The sequence below is a fragment of the Rhinoraja longicauda genome, chromosome 38, assembly GCF_053455715.1.
Source record: "Rhinoraja longicauda isolate Sanriku21f chromosome 38, sRhiLon1.1, whole genome shotgun sequence".
Taxonomy (NCBI): Eukaryota; Metazoa; Chordata; class Chondrichthyes; order Rajiformes; family Arhynchobatidae; genus Rhinoraja; species Rhinoraja longicauda.
Window position 1 is genome coordinate 3,271,605 of NC_135990.1, and position 20,965 is coordinate 3,292,569.

Consider the following 20,965-nt stretch of genomic DNA (forward strand, 5'->3'; position numbering starts at 1 on the left):
CCCAGCCAATTAACCTACATACCTGTACGTCTTTGGAGTGTGGGAGGAGACCGAAGATCTCGGAGAAAACCCACGCAGGTCAAGGGGAAAATGTACAAACTCCGTACAGACGGCGCCCGTAGTCAGGATCGAACATGAGACTCCGGCGCTGCATTTGCTGTAAGGCAGCAACTCTACCGCTGCGCCACCGTGCCGCCCGACACCCCAAAGACGCACAGGTTTGTAGGTAAATTGGCTTCGGTAAAACATTGTAAATTGTCCCTAGTGTGTAGGATAGTGCTAGTGGAAGGGGTGATCGCTGGTCGCTGATCAGCAGGGACTCGGTGGGCAGAAGGGCCTGTTTCAGTGCGGTATCTCTAGTCTTGATCAAACAATGGCGTTGCACTGTCGTGTCTTGTCTCACCTGCTGCCGGGGGTTGTTTGGGCTTTGTCCTGAGGTGGTGGTCCATCGAGAGCGCATGAAAGGCAGCTCCACGCTCCCTGTGCCGTTGGGGTCAAAAACTGGGTCCCCAGAAGGAATCAGAATGTTTAGAAATTCCGTAGGGCATCCAGTTCCAATCACTTCCAAAATCTCATCAAAGACGAGAAGCCCTGAAAAGTTCAAACAAAGCAGTAAAAAATATATTCAATTCAGTGGCAGAAAACAAAGTTCTGGAGGAACTTATAAAATCATGATAATAATAGATGCACAGAATCTCTTGCCCAGAGTAGGGGAATCGAGAACCAGAGGACATGACAATAGACAATAATAGACAATAGGTACAGGAGGAGGCCATTCGGTCCTTCGAGCCAGCACCACCATTCAATGTGATCATGTCTGATCATTCTCAATCAGTACCCCGTTCCTGCCTTCTCCCCATACCCCCTGACTCCGCTATCCTTAAGAGCTCTATCTAGCTCTCGCTTGAATGCATTCAGAGAATTGGCCTCCACTGCCTTCTGAGGCAGAGAATTCCACAGATTCACAACTCTCTGACTGAAAATGTTTTTCCTCATCTCCGTTCTAAATGGCCTACCCCTTATTCTTAAACTGTGGCCCCAGGTTCTGGACTCCCCCAACATTGGGAACATGTTTCCTGCCTCTAACGTGTCCAACCCCTTAATAATCTTATACGTTTCGATAAGACATAGGTTTAAGGTGAAGAGGAAAAGATTTAATAGGAATCTGAGGGGTAACTTTTTCACACAAAGGGTGGTGGGTGTACGGAACGAGCTGCCAGAGGAGGTAGTTGAGGCTGGGACGATCCCAATGTTTAAGAAACAGTTAGACAGGTACATCGATAGGACAGATTTGGAGGGACATGGACCAAGCGCAGGCAGGTGGGACTAGTGTAGCTGGGACATGTTAGCCGGTGCGGGCAAGTTGGGCCGAAAGGCCTGTTTCCACACTGTATCACACTATGACTCTAAGTCAGCAGGTCAGGCAGCAACTGTGGAAGAAATGGACAGACAATGTTTCTGATCAGTCTGAAGAAGGGTCCTGACCTGAAACATTGCCTGCCCATTTCCCTCCACAGATACTGCCCGACCCGCTGAGTTCCTTTGTTTCCTACTCAAGATTTCAGCATCCGCTGTTTCTTGTTTCTTGGGTCTATTTATTCTCTTACAAATAAAGATAACATTGCTGGTGAAATAGAAGAGAAACAGAGGACTTAGAAAGGCAAAAAGCAAAAGAACCACAAGTGAGATGAGAAGCTACGTTTGAGTGCACGGTACGGTACGGTACGGTAGCGCAGCGGTAGAGTTGCTGCTTTACAGCGAATGCAGCGCCGGAGACTCAGGTTCGATCCTGACTACGGGTGCTGTACTGTAAGGAGTTTGTACGTTCTCCCCGTGACCTGCGTGGGTTTTCTCCGAGATCTTCGGTTTCCTCCCACACTCCAAAGACGTACAGGTATGTAGGTTAATTGACTGGGTAAATTGAGGGGGAGAGGAGGGAGGGTGGAGGGGGGGGAGGGAGGGAGGGGGAGGGAGGGGGAGGGGGAGGGCGGGGAGGGGGAGGGGGAGAGGAAAGGGTGCTGCACCAATGTAGGAACGTTTGGGGCCCTACAGATCCACTTGGTCTAGTGGCATTTAAAAACTGAGGTGGATCAATATTTCAATGGGGCATTGGGAAAGGACTTGGGATTGGGAACTAGCTGGTTCCACTCGCATAGAGCTGGTATGATTCTGCAAACTATTGGATACGAATGAGTTTGATTGCAGTTTGTTACGATATTTCTATTGACCGTCAATGGACTCCCATTGTTTCTTGTGGAACAAAGGACAAATTTATCATCACTGATGTTCAAATAAAGGAATGGTCACACTAAAACAGGTCATCTGAGCCATCACTTCTTGCCCTGATAATCTCATGATCCATTAATGGTACAGTCATTGACAATCGTGACATTTAATTATGTGGCACAGTTGCATTGTTAGTGGAGCCGCTCCCTAACAGTACCAGAGACCTGGGTTCAATTCTGACTTCGGACGCTGTCTGTGTGGCGTTTGCACGTTCAGTTTCCTCTCTGTCCCACAGATAATAATAATAATAATAATAATAATAATGTATTTTATTTATATAGCGCTTTTCATATACTCAAAGACGCTTTACAGAGATTTAGAGAACATAGGGAAATGAATAAATAGATAAATAAGTAAATAAATAAACGAACAGCGAAAGGAGACAGAAGGTGAGGTGACCTTCAGTGGTTGAAGGCAGTACTGAACAGGTGAGACTTCAGCGATGTTTTGAATGTGGTGAGTGTGGAGGAGTCTCTAACGGTTTGGGGTAGTGAGTTCCATAGGGTGGGAGCAGCGATGGAGAAAGCCCTGTCCCCCCAGGATCTGAGTTTGGTCCGGATGTGGGGGGATAGGAGATTGGCAGCAGCAGAGCGGAGGGTGCAGGTGGGAGTGTGTCTGTGGAGGAGGTCGGTCAGGTAGGATGGGGCCAGGTTATGGAGGGCTTTGTAGGTTATGAGGAGGATTTTGTACTGGATTCTCTGGGGGATGGGGAGCCAGTGGAGTTTATAAAGGACGGGGGTGATATGGTCACGGATCGGGGTGTGGGTGAGTAGACGGGCAGCGGAGTTTTGAATGTATTGAAATTTACTGATGATTTTTGAGGGTGCGCCATAGAGGAGGCTGTTGCAGTAGTCCAGACGGGAGGTGATGAAGGCGTGGATGAGGGTTTCTGCAGCTGTGGAGGAGAGGGATGGACAGAGACGAGCAATGTTTTTGAGGTGGAAGAAGGCTGTCTTTGTGATGTGTTTGATGTGTTTGTCGAAGGAGAGGGTTTGATCAAAGATGATTCCAAGATTCCGGATGTGAGGTGAGGTGGATACTGGGAGACCATCAATATTGAGGATGAAGTTTTGGGTGGATTTGGTGAGCGTTTTTGGACCAATGATGATGATTTCAGATTTGTTGCAATTGAGTTTGAGGAAATTTGATTGAAGCCAAGATTTTATTTCAGTGATGCAGTTTGTCAGTGTAGAGTGTGTGGTGGGGGAGATTGACTTGGTTGGATAGATGTGTAGGAAGAGAACTACAGATGCTGGTTTACACCCCAGATGGACACAAAATGCTGGAGTAACTCGGCGGGTCAGGCAGCATCTCTGGAGAGAAGGAATGGGTGAGGTATCGGGTCAAGACCCTTCTTCAGACTGAGAATCAGAGGGAGATGTGGAAGGGTGCACAGAGCACGTGAGGACAAATCAAGGAAATGTACAATGGTTCATTGTTGGCTGAAGGGAAGGTGATAACGGGGGATACAAACAGTAAATCAATCAGGAGGACAGTGAAGCTCGCAGGAGCACAAGGTGGGGACGGATGGAGAGAAAGGGAAGGAGAGAGAGAGAGGTTAGATGACTGCTGAAAATTGCCCCTCGTGTGCATGAGAGGTGGAATCTTTAGTCCGAAGGTGGTAAATCTGTGGAATTCTTTGCCACAGAAGGCTGTGGAGACCAAGTCAGTGGATATTTTTAAGGCAGAGATAGATAGATTCTTGATTAGTACAGGCGTCAGAGGTTAAGAGAGAGCTAGATAGAGCTCTTAAGGATAGCGGAGTCAGGGGGTATGGGGAGAAGGCAGGAATGGGGTACTGATTGAGAATGATCAGCCATGATCACATTGAATGGTGGTGCAGGCTCGAAGGGCCGAATGGCCTACTCCTGCACCTGTTGTCTATTGTTATGGTGAGACAGCAGGAGAATGGGTTTAGGAGGGAGAGATAGATCAGCCATGATTGAATGGCAGAGTAGACTTGATGGGCCAAATGGTCTAATTCTACTCCTTTTCTTTATGACATTTTGACCATAATATAGTGGAAGATTCATGAGAGTGTGGACAGAATAAAAAATGTGATTAATATAGGGCTGGTGGGTCAGAAGGTGTTTCTGTGCTGTATGACTCTCTGACATAGTGTTTGACTAATTTCTATCAAGTGACTCCAACGATAGATCCAGACCCAATACCAGACGTGAAGAGCATTGAGAACCACAAGCCAAAGACAACATTCTCCACCCAGCCTTGCTCCATTGACCATCTCCGAGACCATGCCGGAATGACATGGATGGCAAGCACATGAGAATACCAGGACCTGCAGATCCCCCTTCTACCCCTTTGCAGGAATGGATATCAATTTCTAAGTCCAGACAGTTTATAGAGCTCTTAAGGATAGCGGAGTGAGGGGGTATGGGGAGAAGGCAGGAACGGGGTACTGATTGAGAGTGATCAGCCATGATCGCATTGAATGGCGGTGCTGGCTCGAAGGGCTGAATGGCCTACTCCTGCGCCTATTGTCTATTGTCTATGACATGGAAGGCAATTACTCGTTAATGACATTCTCATGCAAGGGAGATCCATAAAAGCAATGTTCCAGTGCACATTTATAAATATAAAAAAACGTTGGGGAGTGTAATGGAATAGATGGATCTAGGAATGCAAGTACATTGTCTGTGAGAATGGTGTCGTAGGTGGACAGGGTACCGAAAGGGGCTTTTGCTATGCCAGCCTTCAACTATAAGGGCATTGAGTGTAGAAGTTGGGATGTTATGTTGCAGTTGTACATGCTATGATATAGAGCCATAGAGCCAACAGGCCCATTGGCCCAACTTGCCCAAGCTGACCAACATGTCCCATCTATACTCATCCCACCTGCCTGCGTTTGGCCCATATCCTATCCGTGTACCTGTCTAAATGTTTCTTAAACTTTGCAATAGAACCTGCCTCTGGCAGCTCGTTCCATACACCCACCAGCCTTTGTGTGAAAAAGTTACCCCTCTTTTCCCCTTCATCTTAATCCTATGTCCTGGTTTGTTGGTTGGGAGATTTCTCCATGTGTTTGGCTACTCATGTTTGATAATGTGTTTTATCGAGCACAGATCGCTACATTAGTCCCTTTACCAAGAAAGAGGAACCTTTTCTTAGGAACTGAGTATCTTTGTGGTCTGAAGAAGGGTCTCGACCCGAAACGTCACCCAATTCCTTCTCTCCTGAGATGCTGCCTGACCTGTTGAGTTACTCCAGTATTTTGTGAAATAAATATCTTTGTGGTCAATCATTTTCAACATCTGCTAAACCTCAGGCGTAAAGATCGAGACAATCAACTTTTAGAAAAATGTAGAAAACACCAGAAATGTGCACGTCACCTTAATTCCTTTGGAAGGAATATGGCGGCGCTGCCCTGCAGCTGCGGCTCGCTCGCCGGCAGTCTGTTTGTCTTTCTTCTTTCTTTGTCTATTTGTTAGTGTTAGATGTATGAAATAGCCTATCTTTAGCTGTGTATATGTGGGGGGGGGGGGGGGGGGGGGGGGGGGGGGGTGGTGGGGGGGTGGGGGAAACCTTTAAAAAAATCTCTTCCTCAACGGAGATGCGACCCTTTCCGAGTCGTATCTCCGTTTGCGCTTAAAAAAAATTTTTAAACGCGGGGCCTTTCATCGCCTGCGGGGCCTTCCATCGCCCGGTGCGGCTCGGCCGCTGGACTTAACAGTGCCCGGTGCGGCTCGGCCACGAGGCCTTCCATCGCCCGGTACGGCCGCGGGATGGTTCAGCGCCAGGTGCGGCTCGGCCGCGGGGCCTTCCATCGCCCGGCGCGGCTCGGCCGCGGGGCCTTCCATCGCCTGGCGCGGCTCGGCCGCAGGACTTTACATCACTGGTGCGGCTCGGCCGCGGGGCCTTCCATCGCCCGGTGCGGCTCGGCCGCGGGACCTAACATCGCCCGGCGCGGCTCGGCTCGGCCGCGGGACTTTACATCGCTGGTGCGGCTCGGCCGCGGGGCCTTCCATCGCCCAGTGCGGCTCGGCCGCGGGACCTAACATCGCCCGGCGCGGCTCGACTCGGCCGCGGGACTTTACATCGCTGGTGCGGCTCGGCCGCGGGACTTTACATCGCTGGTGCGGCTCGGCCGCGGGGCCTTCCATCGCCCGGCTCGGCCGCGGGACTTAGCTGCGCACGGTACGGCCGCGGGGCCTTCCATCGCCCGGCTCGGCCGCGGGATGTTTCAGCGCCCGGTGCGGTTCGGCCGCGGGGACTTGGGCGTGGGGAAGAGAGCGGAAGTTTTGTTGCCTCCATCACAGTGAGGGGGTGTTTGGAGTCACTGTGATGGATGTTTGTGTTGGGGTTATGTGTCTTGTGTTTCTTTTTTTTGTGTGACTGCTGGTAACGTAATTTCGTTCGGTACCTCGGTACCGAATGACAAATAAAGCTCTGTATTCTGTATTCTGTAAGGGCAAATAACATTCTAATTATTCACGCAATATCTTCCAGTTGACGATAAGATAACATTTGGTGGAGTTGTTTAAGGATGGATATTAGCCAGAGAACCAGGAGAACTGGTTCTGACATGATCGTAAAAGTTCTTTTGGTATTCCACTTTAAATTAGAAATTTCAAAATGTTTGATATCATAAGCTAGTTCAGAAGGGTCTTTATTTAGTCATGTTACTGCCAACAATGGCATTTATTGTCACAACTGAACATTCAATGATACTGGTGGAGTCTGGAGTCTCATATTAGCTTCCCCAAAGAACATTAGTGAACCACATGGGCTATTACAAAATCTAATGGTTTCATGTTTGATAAGTTCATAAGGTATTAACTGACAGGAGCATAATTAGGCCCTTCGGCCCATCAAGTCTACTCCACCATTCAATCAAGGCTGATGAATCTAATGAAGCAATGCCTATTAGTTCAGTAACCTAACCACTATACTACAATACCAGAATATATAATACATCATCTAGTTTGTGGTTGACCTTACAGACTAATGACATTTACATGAGACAGAATTGGTAACAAATCCTCTGGTACTTGCAGTGTTTGGTTATATAATCACTTGGTACAGAATTCATTCAATTCACACAAATAATATACTGCTTCCCACATAGATTGTGTTAGACTCAATTGAGTTCAATAGTGACAGTCCTTAGGCCCCCTCGGTCATGGCTGACCATGGGTGATGCATCCTAGTTGGCTGATTGCTCCACACCTCGGCTAGAGCAGCGTTGCTTGTGGCTGAAGAGACCAATGCAGTCTCTGTGGCAAAGGTCACATTTGTGTGCGGTCTCCGGTCTGTTGAAGTTGCCGCGCTCCTGTCTGCGTGCCCGCTTGTCTGCCGCTGCGTTCATCAGTGTCTCTTCCCCCGTTTTGAGATGTTGGTTCAGGGTACCTCTCCACCTCGTGCGGTCAGCTGCAAGGCTCTCCCAGGACTCCACATCCATGTCGAGCGCCTTCAAATCTCTCTTGCAGACAACCATGTAACGTGACAGTCAGAATGTTTATCCGAGAGTGGGAATATCAACTACTCAAGGACATAGATGAGAGGGGCAAGGTTTACATAGAAACATAGAAACATAGAAAATAGGTGCAGGAGTAGGCCATTCGGCCCTTCGAGCCTGTACGCACCGCCATTCAATATGATCATGGCTGATCATCCAACTCAGTATCCCGTACCTGCCTTCTCTCCATACCCCCTGATCCCTTTAGCCACAAGGGCCACATCTAACTCCCTCTTAAATATAGCCAATGAACTGGCCTCAACTACCTTCTGTGGCAGAGAATTCCACAGATTCATCACTCTCTGTGTGAAAAAAAACGTTCTCATCTCGGTCCTAAAAGACTTCCCCCTTATCCTTAAACTGTGACCCCTTGTTCTGGACTTCCCCAACATCGGGAACAATCTTCCTGCATCTAGCCTGTCCAACCCCTTAAGAATTTTGTAAGTTTGTATAAGATCCCCCCTCAATCTTCTAAATTCCAGCGAGTACAAGCCGAGTCTATCCAGTCTTTCTTCATATGAAAGTCCTGCCATCCCAGGTTTAATGGAGATGCAAGGGGCACATTATTATCACAGAGGATGGTGGTGCCTGTAACATGCTGCCAGGGATGGTGGTGAAGGCAAATGCAACTGTGGCATTTTAGAGACTTTTGGTTGAGCACAGCGGATATGCAGGGAATGGAGGGATATGGATTATGTGCAGGTAGACATGAGTTGGTCTTGGCATCATGTTCACCATGGACATTGTTTCAGCTCAGTTTCTGTTTCAGTTCAGTTTATTTTATTGTCACGTGTACCAAGGTACATTTGTTGCGTGCGAATCAGCAAGTGGAAAGACTACGCGTGATTACAATCGAGGTATTTCATTCCTTCTCTCCCGAGATGCTGCCTGACCTGCTGAGTTACTCCAGCATTTTGTGAAATAAATACCTTCGATTTGTACCAGCATCTGCAGTTATTTTCTTACATTACAATCGAGGTATTCGCGGTGTACATATACATGAAAAGGGAATGATGTTTAGTGCAAGGTAAAGCCAGCAAAGTCCGATCAAAGATAGTTTGAGGGTCCTCGATGAGATAGATAGTAATTCAGGACATTGTGGGGTGAAGGGCCTGCTCTGGTGCTGTGCTCTTCTAAATTTTACATCTTTGGAAGGGGTATGAGAAAGGCTATACAGCTCTACGTGTTGACTGTGACTTTGAGTGCCATTTTGGGCAGATGTCCCGACTGCTATTATCCTGTCCACCCATAGTTCCTATGAGTGCTCACACACACACACACACACACACACACACACAATCACACAGTGAAGCACTATTAAGAAACCTTTTCTATGTAAACCAAACGCAGACAGGTGGGACTAGTGTAGCTGGGGCATGTTGGCCGGTGCAGGTTGGATGGGCCGAAGGGCTTGTTTCCACACGGTATCACTCTGTGACTCTATAACTAGGAGAGGCAATCGTCCCTAGATTCTCATCCTCAAGTGTCTGAAATGTGATTCAAACCTCTCAACTTCCAATTCAGAAACAAGTGAACATGATAACTGCGCCAACATTGATACTAGAGTCACACCTTCTACAGAACATTCCATTAAAAATCTGTGTCAACAATCACTCAGTGAAGCACGATCTTCATTTGAAAAACTTTGCACATTTGTTCTTAAATCTTTCAATGGCCACATCCTTCCTTTCCACCATAACCTCTTCCAGCTCTATAACTCACTAAACGGCCTGTCCCACTTAGGCGATTTTTTAGGCGACTGCTGGCGACTGTCATAGTCGTAGCAGGTCGGCTAAAAACCGGCGACTGGACCCCCCTCCCATGACAATGTCTACAACAAGCTACAACAACCTACCACCTAGTCGACGTCAAGCTACGTCAAGCTACCGACAACCGGCGACCCAGTCGTCGCGACTTAGGACGTCCACCTACGACTGCACCTACAACAACCTACGACCACACAGGTGACAACCTACGACAACCGAAGTCAACCTACGTCCACCCGCGACAAGCTACGACCGTGTCGGCGACAACTGAAGGCAATTCACGTCATTTTCACCTCCGGTTTTGACGCCGGTCCCTGTCGCCGGTTGACGTAGGTCGTCGCCAATGGAATTCACCGAAGTCAGCACCGGCGACAACCTACGTCACCTGGCGACAACCTACGACAGCGCCCCCATCAGGAGACGTCAAGCTACGATCATTGGCGTTAAACCAACAGTCGCCGAAAATGTTTAAACATTTTAAAATCCAGCGGCGACCAGAAAAACGCTACGACTCTTTGGAGACGACTCACGACCGTACAGGCGACACCCCGGCGACCGTGTGGTGACAGCCTAGTCACCTGTAGTCGCCTAAACAATCGCCTAAGTGGGGCAGTCTTCAAATTCTTTTACCTCCACTGAATATTTTATATTCCATCTTTATCAGCCGTACCTTCAGCTGATTCAACCCGCAACTCTCTAACCAGCTGAAGAAGGGTCTCGAACCGAAACGTCACCTATTCCTTTTCTCCAGAGATGCTGCCAGTCCCGCTGAGGTACTCGTGTGTCTATCTTCGGTGTTCTTTCCTACACCTCTCTACACCTTTTTGTTCTTTCTCAGCAGTAAATAATAATGCACTTGCAGAGGGCGTTCAGTATTGGAATGCATGTTACATAGTTGAACACTAAGCACTACAAGGAAGATCTCTGAGGACATGCCTACAAAACCTCTCAATCAGCATTTATAAATATTGTGGTTAACAAGGCTTCCGGATGACCTGAAAAGGCACAGACACAAAATGCTGGAGTAACTCAGCGGGACAGGCAGCATCTCTGGAGAGAATGGGTGACGTATGAATATTGATTTCGCTAACATCAGGTATCTCCGGCATTCCCTCTCTCTCTCTATCCTTCACCCCACCCAAGTCGCACCAGCTTCTCGTTTTCACCCAACAACCAGCTAACAATGGCCTATTGCCTTTATCATCGTTACTTTTTTGCATATTCATTCATTGTTCTTTATCTCTCCACATCATCGTCTATATCTCTCGTTTCCCTTATCCCTGACCAGTCTGAAGAAGGGTCTCGACCCGAAACATCACCCATTCCTTCTCTCCAGAGTTGCTGCCTGTCCCGCTGAGTTACTCCAGCATTTTGTATCTACATTTTAAAGGAGCATCTGCAGTTCCTTCCTTACACTTCAAAAGGCTTCATGTAGATCCTTGCAGGAAGTGATGAGAGAGATTTGAAATCAAGATCTAGACCGTCAATAAAGAGTACCGAGTACAGTTTAGGCCATGTACAGTTCTGGTTTCTGTAAAGCAGGGAGGATGCAGTGAAATTCAAAAGTGTGCACAAAAGATTTATGAGGTTGTTGCCAGGGCCAGAAAATTATTTTTTTAACGCTATAAACACTGAGGGGAAAGTTCATTTTTAAGTGTATAAAATTATAAGAAACATAGAAAATTTGATGTAAGGGGCAAATAATGATCTTACGTTATTGATGTGATCTCATAACCAAATAGCTGCAACAAAATGTCCTCAAGGTATACCTTTTCACCCCTCCGATGGGGGTTGCTGGAGACCCTGCCTCACTCCTCCCCCTGTTCCTGCTGCTTACCCCCTCCTCCACTCCACCTGTATCCACCTATCGCTTGCCAGGATTTGTCTTGCCCCCATCTCTCTTCCAGCTTTCTCCCCCCTACTACAATCTGAAGAAGCGTTACTGAACCGAAACGTCACCTATCCATGTCCTCCAGAGATGCTGCCTGACCCGCTGAGTTACTCCAGCACTCTGTGAAACGTCACCTATCCATGTTCTCCAGAGATGCTGCCTGATCCGCTGAGTTACTCCAGCACTCTGTGAAACGTCACCTATCCATGTTCTCCAGAGATGCTGCCTGACCTGCTGAGTTACTCCAGCACTCTGTGAAACGTCACCTATCCATGTTCTCCACAGATGCTGCCTGACCCGCTGAGTTACTCCAGCACTCTGTGAAACGTCACCTATCCATGTTCTCCAGAGATGCTGCCTGACCCGCTGAGTTACTCCAGCACTCTGTGAAACGTCACCTATCCATGTCCTCCAGAGATGCTGCCTGACCCGCTGAGTTACTCTAGCACTCTGTGAAACGTCACCTATCCATGTTCTCCAGAAATGCTGCCTGACCCGCTGAGTTACTCCAGCACTCTGTGAAACGTCACCTATCCATGTTCTCCACAGATGCTGCCTGACCCGCTGAGTTACTCCAGCACTCTGTGAAACGTCACCTATCCATGTTCTCCAGAGATGCTGCCTGACCCGCTGAGTTACTCCAGCACTCTGTGAAACGTCACCTATCCATGTTCTCCAGAGATGCTGCCTGATCCGCTGAGTTACTCCAGCACTCTGTGAAACGTCACCTATCCATGTTCTCCAGAGATGCTGCCTGGCCCGCTGAGTTACTCCAGCACTTTGTTTCTTTTTCAAGAAATATCCAAGCAGGAACAACATCAGGTTGCAGTACCACCTCAGACCGTGATCACAGCTATTTTAGACATATCTATGTCTCGGGCAGTGATTGTGAAATCACCCCACCTATTTATAACATTCCAGTTGTTATTATCCAGGAACCACCAATTCTTTTCCAAAACACTGTTCCGTGAAGTTTACATTCAATTGGGAGAGGCAACAGTCTCTGAGCCAACCTAGATTGGTTATCTTCAAGTGTCTGAAGTGTGATTAAATCATCTCAACTTCCAATTCGGGAACAAGTGAATATGGTTAACTGAGCCGAAACTGATAAAAGAGTCACACCTTATACATTCCATTAAAAATCCCTGTCAACAATATTTAGAGATGCAGTGCAGAAACAGGCTCTTTGGCCCACTGAGTCCATGCCGACCAGCAGTCCCTGAAGATTAGCACTATTAGTACACTATTCAAACCTTTCCTCCAATTCGACGACACAGAAAAAATCATTCACGCTTTCATTTCCTCCCGCCTAGACTACTGCAACTCCCTATACACTGGGATCAGCCAATCTTCCCTGTCCCGCCTGCAACTGGTCCAAAACGCCGCAGCGAGACTCCTGACGGGTACCCGTAAAAGGAACCACATCACCCCGATTCTGGCCTCTCTCCACTGGCTCCCTGTACGGTACAGAATCAACTTCAAGCTCCTCCTATTCACGTATAAAGCCCTAAATGGACACTCCCCCCCCTACATCAAAAATCTTCTAACCCCCCTCTCTAACTCCAGGTCCCTCAGATCGGCCGACTTGGGGCTATTCACTATCCCGCGGTCTAGGCTTAAACTCAGGGGTGACCGCGCTTTTGCGGTTGCAGCTCCTAGACTGTGGAACAGCATCCCTCTCCCCATCAGAACTGCCCCCTCCATCGACTCCTTTAAGTCCAGGCTCAAAACATATTTCTACTCCCTAGCATTTGAGGCTCATTGAGGAGGCGCTGTGAACTGTTTGCGTGCTACTGTATGTTTTCACTTTTTTTCTATTGGAACCTAATCAAATGTACAGCACTTTGGTCAACGTGGGTTGTTTTTAAATGTGCTATACAAATAAAATTGACTTGACTTGACTTGACTATTATTATTATTATTATCAGTGTATTATTGTACAATAGACAATAGACAATAGGTGCAGGAGGCCATTCTGCCCTTCGAGCCAGCACCGCCATTCAATGTGATCATGGCTGATCATCCGCAATCAGTACCCTGTTCCTGCCTTCTCCCCATACCCCCTGACTCCGTTATCCACTAGGCATTATTTACAATTTTTACCGACAATTTTAACCTACAAACCTGTACGCCTTTGGAGTGTGGGAGGAAACCGCATTTGGAGAAAACCCACATGGTCACGGGGAGAACGTACAAACTCTGTACTGACAGCACCCGTAGTCAGAATTGAACCCGGGTCTCCGGCGCTGCATTCGCTGGAAGGCAGCGACTCTACCGTTGCGCCACCATGTCGCCCATCACCCCAAGCCCCCCATAGAAGCCGCCTGACCCCTTGAGTTACTCCAGCACTTTGTGTTTTCCCCTTCATTTTGTGTTAATGCGTTTATTTTTGTAATCTAGCATTACTTTTATTTTATTCACAAAATGCTGGAGTAACTCAGCAGGTCAGGCAGCATCTCAGGAGAGAAGGAATGGGTGACGTTTTATTCACAAAATGCTGGAGTAACTCAGCAGGTCAGGCAGCATCTCAGGAGAGAAGGAATGGGTGATGTTTCGGGTCGAGACCCTTCTTCAGAAGACCCGAAACATCACCCATTCCTTCTTCGTCTGAAGAAGGGTCTCGACCCGAAACGTCACCCATTCCTTCTCTCCTGAGATGCTGCCTGACCTGCTGAGTTACTCCAGCATTTTGTGAATAAATACCTTTGATTTGTACCAGCATCTGCAGTTATTTTGTTACTTTTAGTTTAAGTCTATTTCAGTATCCGTTGTTGGTATTAGCTGTTGTAATAAGTGCCTCAATTTGAATCCTGATAATGTTTTAGAGATCAAGTTTATTTTACAAGAGAAAAATCTGAATAGATGCTTGCGATTCTAAAATTTTCTAAGGATTCCAAGTCAGCTTACCAAAGTAGACAAACAGAACAGTTCGGTTTTTGGCACACGGTATTCCTGAGTTTCCTTTCATCGCCACATTGCTGATCTCGCGTGGATTTGGTAACTCTGGTTCCTGAAAAACCTGGTAAACTCCATCAGAATAACGTGCAGGCAACAGACGTACGAAGGGGGAATCTGAAAGGAAAAACAAAATCAACTTCATGTTTTCTTGTGAAAATCAATGCAAAAACATGTCTTTTCATCTCTGGCCTTTGTACAACTATCTGCCGCTCAACCCCCCTGTATCCACCTATCACTCGCTAGGCTTTACCCTGCCCTTCTCTCTTCTAGCTTTCCTCCCCTGCATCACAGTCTGAAGAAGTCCGACCCGAAACAGTCCGACCCGAAACATCATCTATCCACATTCTCCAGAGATGCTGCCTGACCCATTGAGTTATTTCAGCACTTTGTGGCCTAATGGTAAAACTAACTTCTTAATGCATCAACACACGTGATACCAGATTTCTCTCCCCTTCTACGATCAGTCTAAAGAAGTCCCTACCCAAAATATCACCGGTCCCATTCTCTCCAGAGATGCTGTCTGACCCGCTGAGTTAATCCTTCACTTTCTGCCTTTCTCATGATACCAGTTATTGGGGAATAGAGGGATATGGATCATGTACAGACAGATGAGATTTGTTTAACTAATCTTCATGTTCGGCACAAACATTGTGGGCCGAAGGGCCTATTCCTGTGCTATACTGTTCCATGTTCTGTATAGGCTATTAATGAACACTGCATGGAATTTAGAGGAAAGGGAATTTGTCACAATTGTATAGGGTGTGGAAACTGCCACACCTGAAGCACTGTGAACAGTTTGTGCTCTGTTATTTCAAAGGAGAACATCTTAGATATGATACGATATGGTAGAACTTTATTTATCCCAGGAGGAAAATTGATCATCGCCCATGATCAATGCCTAGCGAGTGATAGGTGGATAGACACAAAATGCTGGAGTAACTCACCAGGACAGGCAGCATCCCTGGAGAGAAGGAATGTGTGATGGTTTGGGTCAAGACCCTTCTTCAGACTGATGTCAGAGGAGTGGGCATATGCAGAGATAAAATGTAGTCGGAGACTCTGAAAAATCTGAAGAAGGGTCCCGACCCAAAATGTCACCTAATTTCCCAATGTTGGGGAAAGTCCCGAACCAGGGGCCACAGTTTAAGAATAAGGGGTAGGCCATTTAGAACGGAGATGAGGAAAAACTTTTTCACTCAGAGATTGTGAAGCTGTGGAATTCTCTGCCTCAGAAGGCAGTGGAGGCCAATTCTCTGGATGCTTTCAAGAGAGAGCTGGATAGAGGTCTTAATGATAGCGGAGTCAAGGGATATGGGGAGAAGGCAGGAACGGGGTACTGATTGTGCATGATCAGCCATGATCATGGTGAATGGCGGTGCTGGCTCGAAGGCCTGAATGGCCTACTCCTGCACCTATTGTCTAGTGTCTATTGTTTATTGTCTATCCATGTTCTCATGAGATGCTGCCTGACCCGCTGAATTACTCCAGCACTTTGTGTCCTTTAGTGTAAACCAGCATCTGCAGTTCCTTTATTTTCTACATTGTACCTGCACAACTCCATTTACTATGAAGAGGAATATTTCCAACGGCACGCTACGAATGGAGACACAAAAAAAATTGCAGATGCCGGAATCTTGAGCAAAAGACAAAGTGCTGGAGGAGCTTAGCCGGTTGGGCAGCATCAGTGAAGGGAAATTGCAGACAGCTTTTAGGGTTGGGACCCTTCTTCAGATATCTGCTACAAACCTTATTGCCGAGAATTCATTCAGGCAAATGCTCACTATTTAGACAAGATGTTGTATGGCACCATTGTTTAGTTTAGTTTAGTTTAGAGATACAGCACGGAAACAGGCCCTTCGGCCCACCGAGTCCACACCGACGAGCCATCCCCGCACGTTAACACTATCCTACACACACGAGGGACAATTTACATTTATATAGTTAGATAGAGCTCTGGGGGTTGGTGGAATCAAGGGATATGGGGAGAAGTTGGGCACAGGTGACTGATTGTGGATGATCAGCCAAGATCACAATGAATGGCGGTGCTGGCTTGAAGGGCCGAATAGCCTCCTCCTGCACCTATTTTCTATGTTTCTATGAAAAGGAATGGTTAACGTTTAGCTTTTGGTTTATGTTTATTATTTTCACGCGTGCAGCTGATTAATCTGCACGTCTTTGGAGTGTGGGAGGAAACCGATGATCTCGGAGCAAACCCACGCAGGTCACGGGGAGAACGTGCAAACTCTGTGCAGACAGCACCCGTGGTCAGGATCGAGCCCGGGTCTCTGGCGCTGTAAGGCAGCAACTCTACCGTTGCGCCACCGTAGCGCCCATTGTTGGAGAGGCATTTGCAGTTAGACTGAACTACTTACCGACTGTACCCCTGCTGTGATGGGCCAGATTGTTGTACCATCCATCATACCGCTGAATTTCCCAGTTCAGAATGGCAACTAATCCAATGCAAATCAACATGGTCAACATTTAAAATATCCTTTGACTATATATTTCAGACACAAGACTGATTTAGTGATTCAGATATATATTCAAACACATACTTCATTAAATGAACATGGAATACAAAAATATCACAGTCGGCAATGATGACCATTAAACTACAAATTGTCATAATAGATCTATATTTGTCATTAATGTGCTTTAGCAATAAAATCCATGTTTGTACACAAGCTGCAATGGCATTTTTATATATTTTCCAAAATTATTTGATAAACCAAATTTCTTCTCTGACAGAAAACCTAATTTTATAATTCAGGTACATTTTAATCTTAAATGGCAAACTGCTGAAGTCAACTCCTTAACTATTTGCCTTTGTGAATGTTTGCAAATCTCAGCAAAGTCACATAAACTGAAAAAACCTCTTAAAAGTGCCAGCAAAGTTTAACTGAAAAGTATTTGTTTCTGGATGTTCTCTTAGTTACGGCATTTCTGGCACAAGGCCCTGGTCTTTGTACCAATGATTATGTTTGCTTCTCTGATTCCATGTAAATAAATACTTACTCCATACCATTGCTTCCCCATTCCCAGGCTAATCCCTAATTAAAATCAACATGCCGAGAACCCTTTTAAATTGTTCAAGGATTTAAAAGTAGAACTTGTCTCCGGGGATGATTAACCCTGTTGACACCGTACCAAAGGCCTGACAATAGGCACGGCCAGTTGCCGTGGCAACGGGAACCGGCCCGGAGAGGTTTCTGCTGATCCTGGCCTCTGCTCACCCCGTGGACTGGATAGGAGGGGGTCGAACGGTAAAGGGACCGGAGGAGGGAAGCAGTTCAGGGCCCCGACGGTGGAGAGGGCCTCTGGAGGCCCTGCAGCTGCCTGGGGCCCGGCAGTATTCCAACTGCGGGCCCGGCTCTGGGAGAGGGAAGGCCACTGAGCCCGGCTCCTGCTCACCACATGGACTGGGAATTGGAGAGGGGGTGGAGGGAGACAGCGACAATGGTGGACGCTGGACAAAGGGCCCGGTGAGAGGAACTAGGGGCGGTCTTACCTTCCGCGCCCTCAAGTTTGGCTGCAGGAGGCGCCCCCACCCCCAGAGGAACAAGGGATGAAGAGGGACAGGCGAGGAGAGGGACATCGGATCGCGGGACGATCAGAATGGAGACGACGGCTGCAATAGGCCTCTGTGGAAATGGCGCTAAAGTAACAATAAACTAAACACTGCACTTGCGGAAAATCCACGCAGTCACAGGGAGAACGTGCAAACTCCGTATAGACAGCACCAGCAGTCAGGATTGACTCCGGCTGTCTGACACTCTGAGGCAACAACTCTACCGCTGCGCCACCATGCTGCCCTATGATGTTAGACTAAGCTAAAGAGCCGAGAGGAATCCCGTAAGATCGCAGGAAGGAAGCACAAACTCCATGTGGACCATGTTGGAGATGGGCATTGAACCTGCATCACAGGGGTTGTGAACCCAGAGCTCCACAAGCTGTGCCATTGCACCTGCCATGATGGATTCCCATTTGTTAGAAACATGGATAACATGGAAACATAGAAAAATAGGAGTAGGCCATTCGGCCCTTCGAGCCGGGCACTGCCATTCAATATGATCATGGCTGAGCATCTAAAATCAGTACCCTGTTCCTACCCTCTCCCCATATCCCTTGATTACTTTAGCCCGAGAGCTAAATCTTAGGATTGTTGGACATGAGTGTGCTGGAGTAGGACAACCAGTGGCGGGATGGCACCAAGTGAATAGTAACTAGATAGTTGGCACCCCTAGAGAGGTATCCCACATCCATGGGCATTCTCATCAACAGGTGACACATATTTTGCCAAAGGATGTGTGCATGGAACTCTCGATAAGTTCAAGGGCATTCGGAAGGGATGAAATGGAACCGTACATCCCATCCTCTCCCGTCTCAGCACTCTGATGCAGCTCGCTTCATCAGAGACCCACACCACCATGGCCACACACTCATTTCACCCCTGCCATCGGGAAGAAGGTACAGGAGCCTGAAAACTGTAACGTGCAGGTGTCAGAGGTTATGGGCAGGAGAATGGGGGTTAGGAGGGAGAGATGATTGAATGGCGGAGTAGACTTGATGGGCCGAATGGCCCAATTCTACTCCTATTCCTTATGACCTCATGAGGAATAGCTTCTTCCCTACAGCCAATAAGCTATTAAAAACTACAACCTCAAATAAGCTCTGAACTACGTAGACTATTGTTGCTATTATTGCACTATTATTGTTAGTTTGTTTTTTATGTGTACATATGCGTGCGTGTGTATATATACATACATTGAACTTTTTTTTCTAATTTATTATATTGTTTACCGTGTTTACATAATTGGTTGTGCTGCTGCAAGGATAAACTTCATTGTTCTTTCTGGGAGATAAGACAATAAAACTCTTGACCCTTGACTTCATTCTTTTACCTATTCCATTTTCTCACATTTATCTTTGTGTAACTGAGTTCCCGATACCTTAAGATGCCTTAAATGACAACTAGAAGAATTATCATTCTATAAAATGGAGTATTATGTACATTTTGTCATTCGGGCTGGTTCTCCATATATAACTGAGTATCCTCTTCAAAATGATAACGAGAGCGAAGGAGCGAGGGATTGAGAGGGAGGAGAGAGAGAGGGAGAGAAAGAGAGAGAAAGAAAGAAAGGAAGATAGAATGAGAAAAAGGGAGAGAGAAAGAGAAACAAAAGGAAGACCCACATTGGCCTTCGTCAGTCAGAGTATTGAGTGTAGAAGTAGGGAGGTCATGTTGCAGTTGTATAAGACGTTGGTGAGGCCGCATTTAGAATATCGTGTTCCGTTCTGGGCTCCATGTTATAGGAAAGATGTCGTCAAGCTGGAAAGGGTACAGAGAAGATTTACGAGGATGTTGCCAGGACTAGAGGGTCTGAGCTATAGGGAGAAGTTGAATAGGCTGGGACTCTATTCCTCGGAGCGCAGGAGGATGAGGGGTGATCTTATTGAGGTGTATAAAATGATGAGAGGGCTAGATTGGGTAGATGCACAAAGTCTCTTGCCAACAGTAGATGAATTGAGGACCAGAGGACATAGGTTTAAGGTGAAGGGGAAAAGATTTAATAGGAATCTGAGGGGTGACTTTTTGACACAAGCTGCCAGAGGAGGTAGTTGAGGCAAGGACTATCCTAACGTTTAAGAAACAGTTTGACAGGTATATGGATAGGTCAGGTTTGGAGGGATATGGACCAAACGCGGGTAGGTGGGACTAATGTTCCTGGGACATGTTGGCCGGTGAGGGGAAAGTTGGGCCAAAAGGCGTTTCCACGCTGTATCACTCTAGGACTCTATGAATCTATGACTCTAAAAGGGAAAGAGAGAGAGAAAGAACGAGAGAGTGACAAAGAAAAGGAGAGAAAGGGAAAGAGAAAGAAAGAGAGAAATAGAGAAGAGAGAGAAGAGAGTGTGTTTAATTGTCAAATGTACCAAAACCAAACAATGAAATTTTTACTTGCAGCAGCACACTGCTGAATAGTTAACACAATAAACAAACAAAAAGCAAGTTCAGTGAATAAAAACCACGATATAATGATGACAGAAAATCAACGCCAATGATTCAATACGCAAGGACCATGGTTCAAATATCATTTGGTCTTTCGTTATTTAAAGACACGCCAAGAATAAACAGGAGTATTAGTTTTGCAAGAAGCTTCATTTCTAAGCTGTGTTAACTAGATTACTCACGGGTAAATGAAGGACAGCACAGAATGAGAGTCCAGAAAACAGCCAGTGGTTTAAAACCATTGCTTGGCGTCATGATCTTCACAGTTTGAATTTTTACATGTACATTGATTCTCCAGATGGGTCTGTCAACAACAGTAAAGAGATGGACATTAACTAGAAAGTTTTGATGTGAAACGTATCCCGAATTTGCGAATGCTCTTTTAATTGAAATAACGTTAAGCCTGGCATCAGTACAATCATTAAACAGTAGCAAGAGTCTCAACTTCAATTGTTATATAAGACCGAGGTGCCAGTGAAAGTATAAAAACACATTCAAGGACGATGCATAATTGAGAAAAAGATCCAAAACAGAGTTCCCTTCTGAGAAAACAGAAAAGACTGCATTGATAGCAGTTTGGA

The 20,965-nt window shown here is 46.7% G+C and overlaps 1 protein-coding gene across 1 annotated transcript in view; it reads right to left on the reverse strand.

Moving 5' to 3' along the window:
• The window catches only part of LOC144610824 (dual oxidase 2-like), a 92,569-nt gene that overhangs the window by 70,929 nt on the left and 675 nt on the right, over positions 1–20,965 (reverse strand). Inside the window, exons 2-5 of the mRNA XM_078429749.1 lie at positions 20,567–20,688; positions 16,747–16,824; positions 14,324–14,488; positions 404–591 (exon numbers count right to left, since the gene is read on the reverse strand). Of these exons, the coding sequence (XP_078285875.1) occupies positions 404–591; positions 14,324–14,488; positions 16,747–16,824; positions 20,567–20,639 (504 nt within the window). The 5' untranslated portion in view covers positions 20,640–20,688. The remainder of the gene's footprint in view (positions 1–403; positions 592–14,323; positions 14,489–16,746; positions 16,825–20,566; positions 20,689–20,965) is intronic.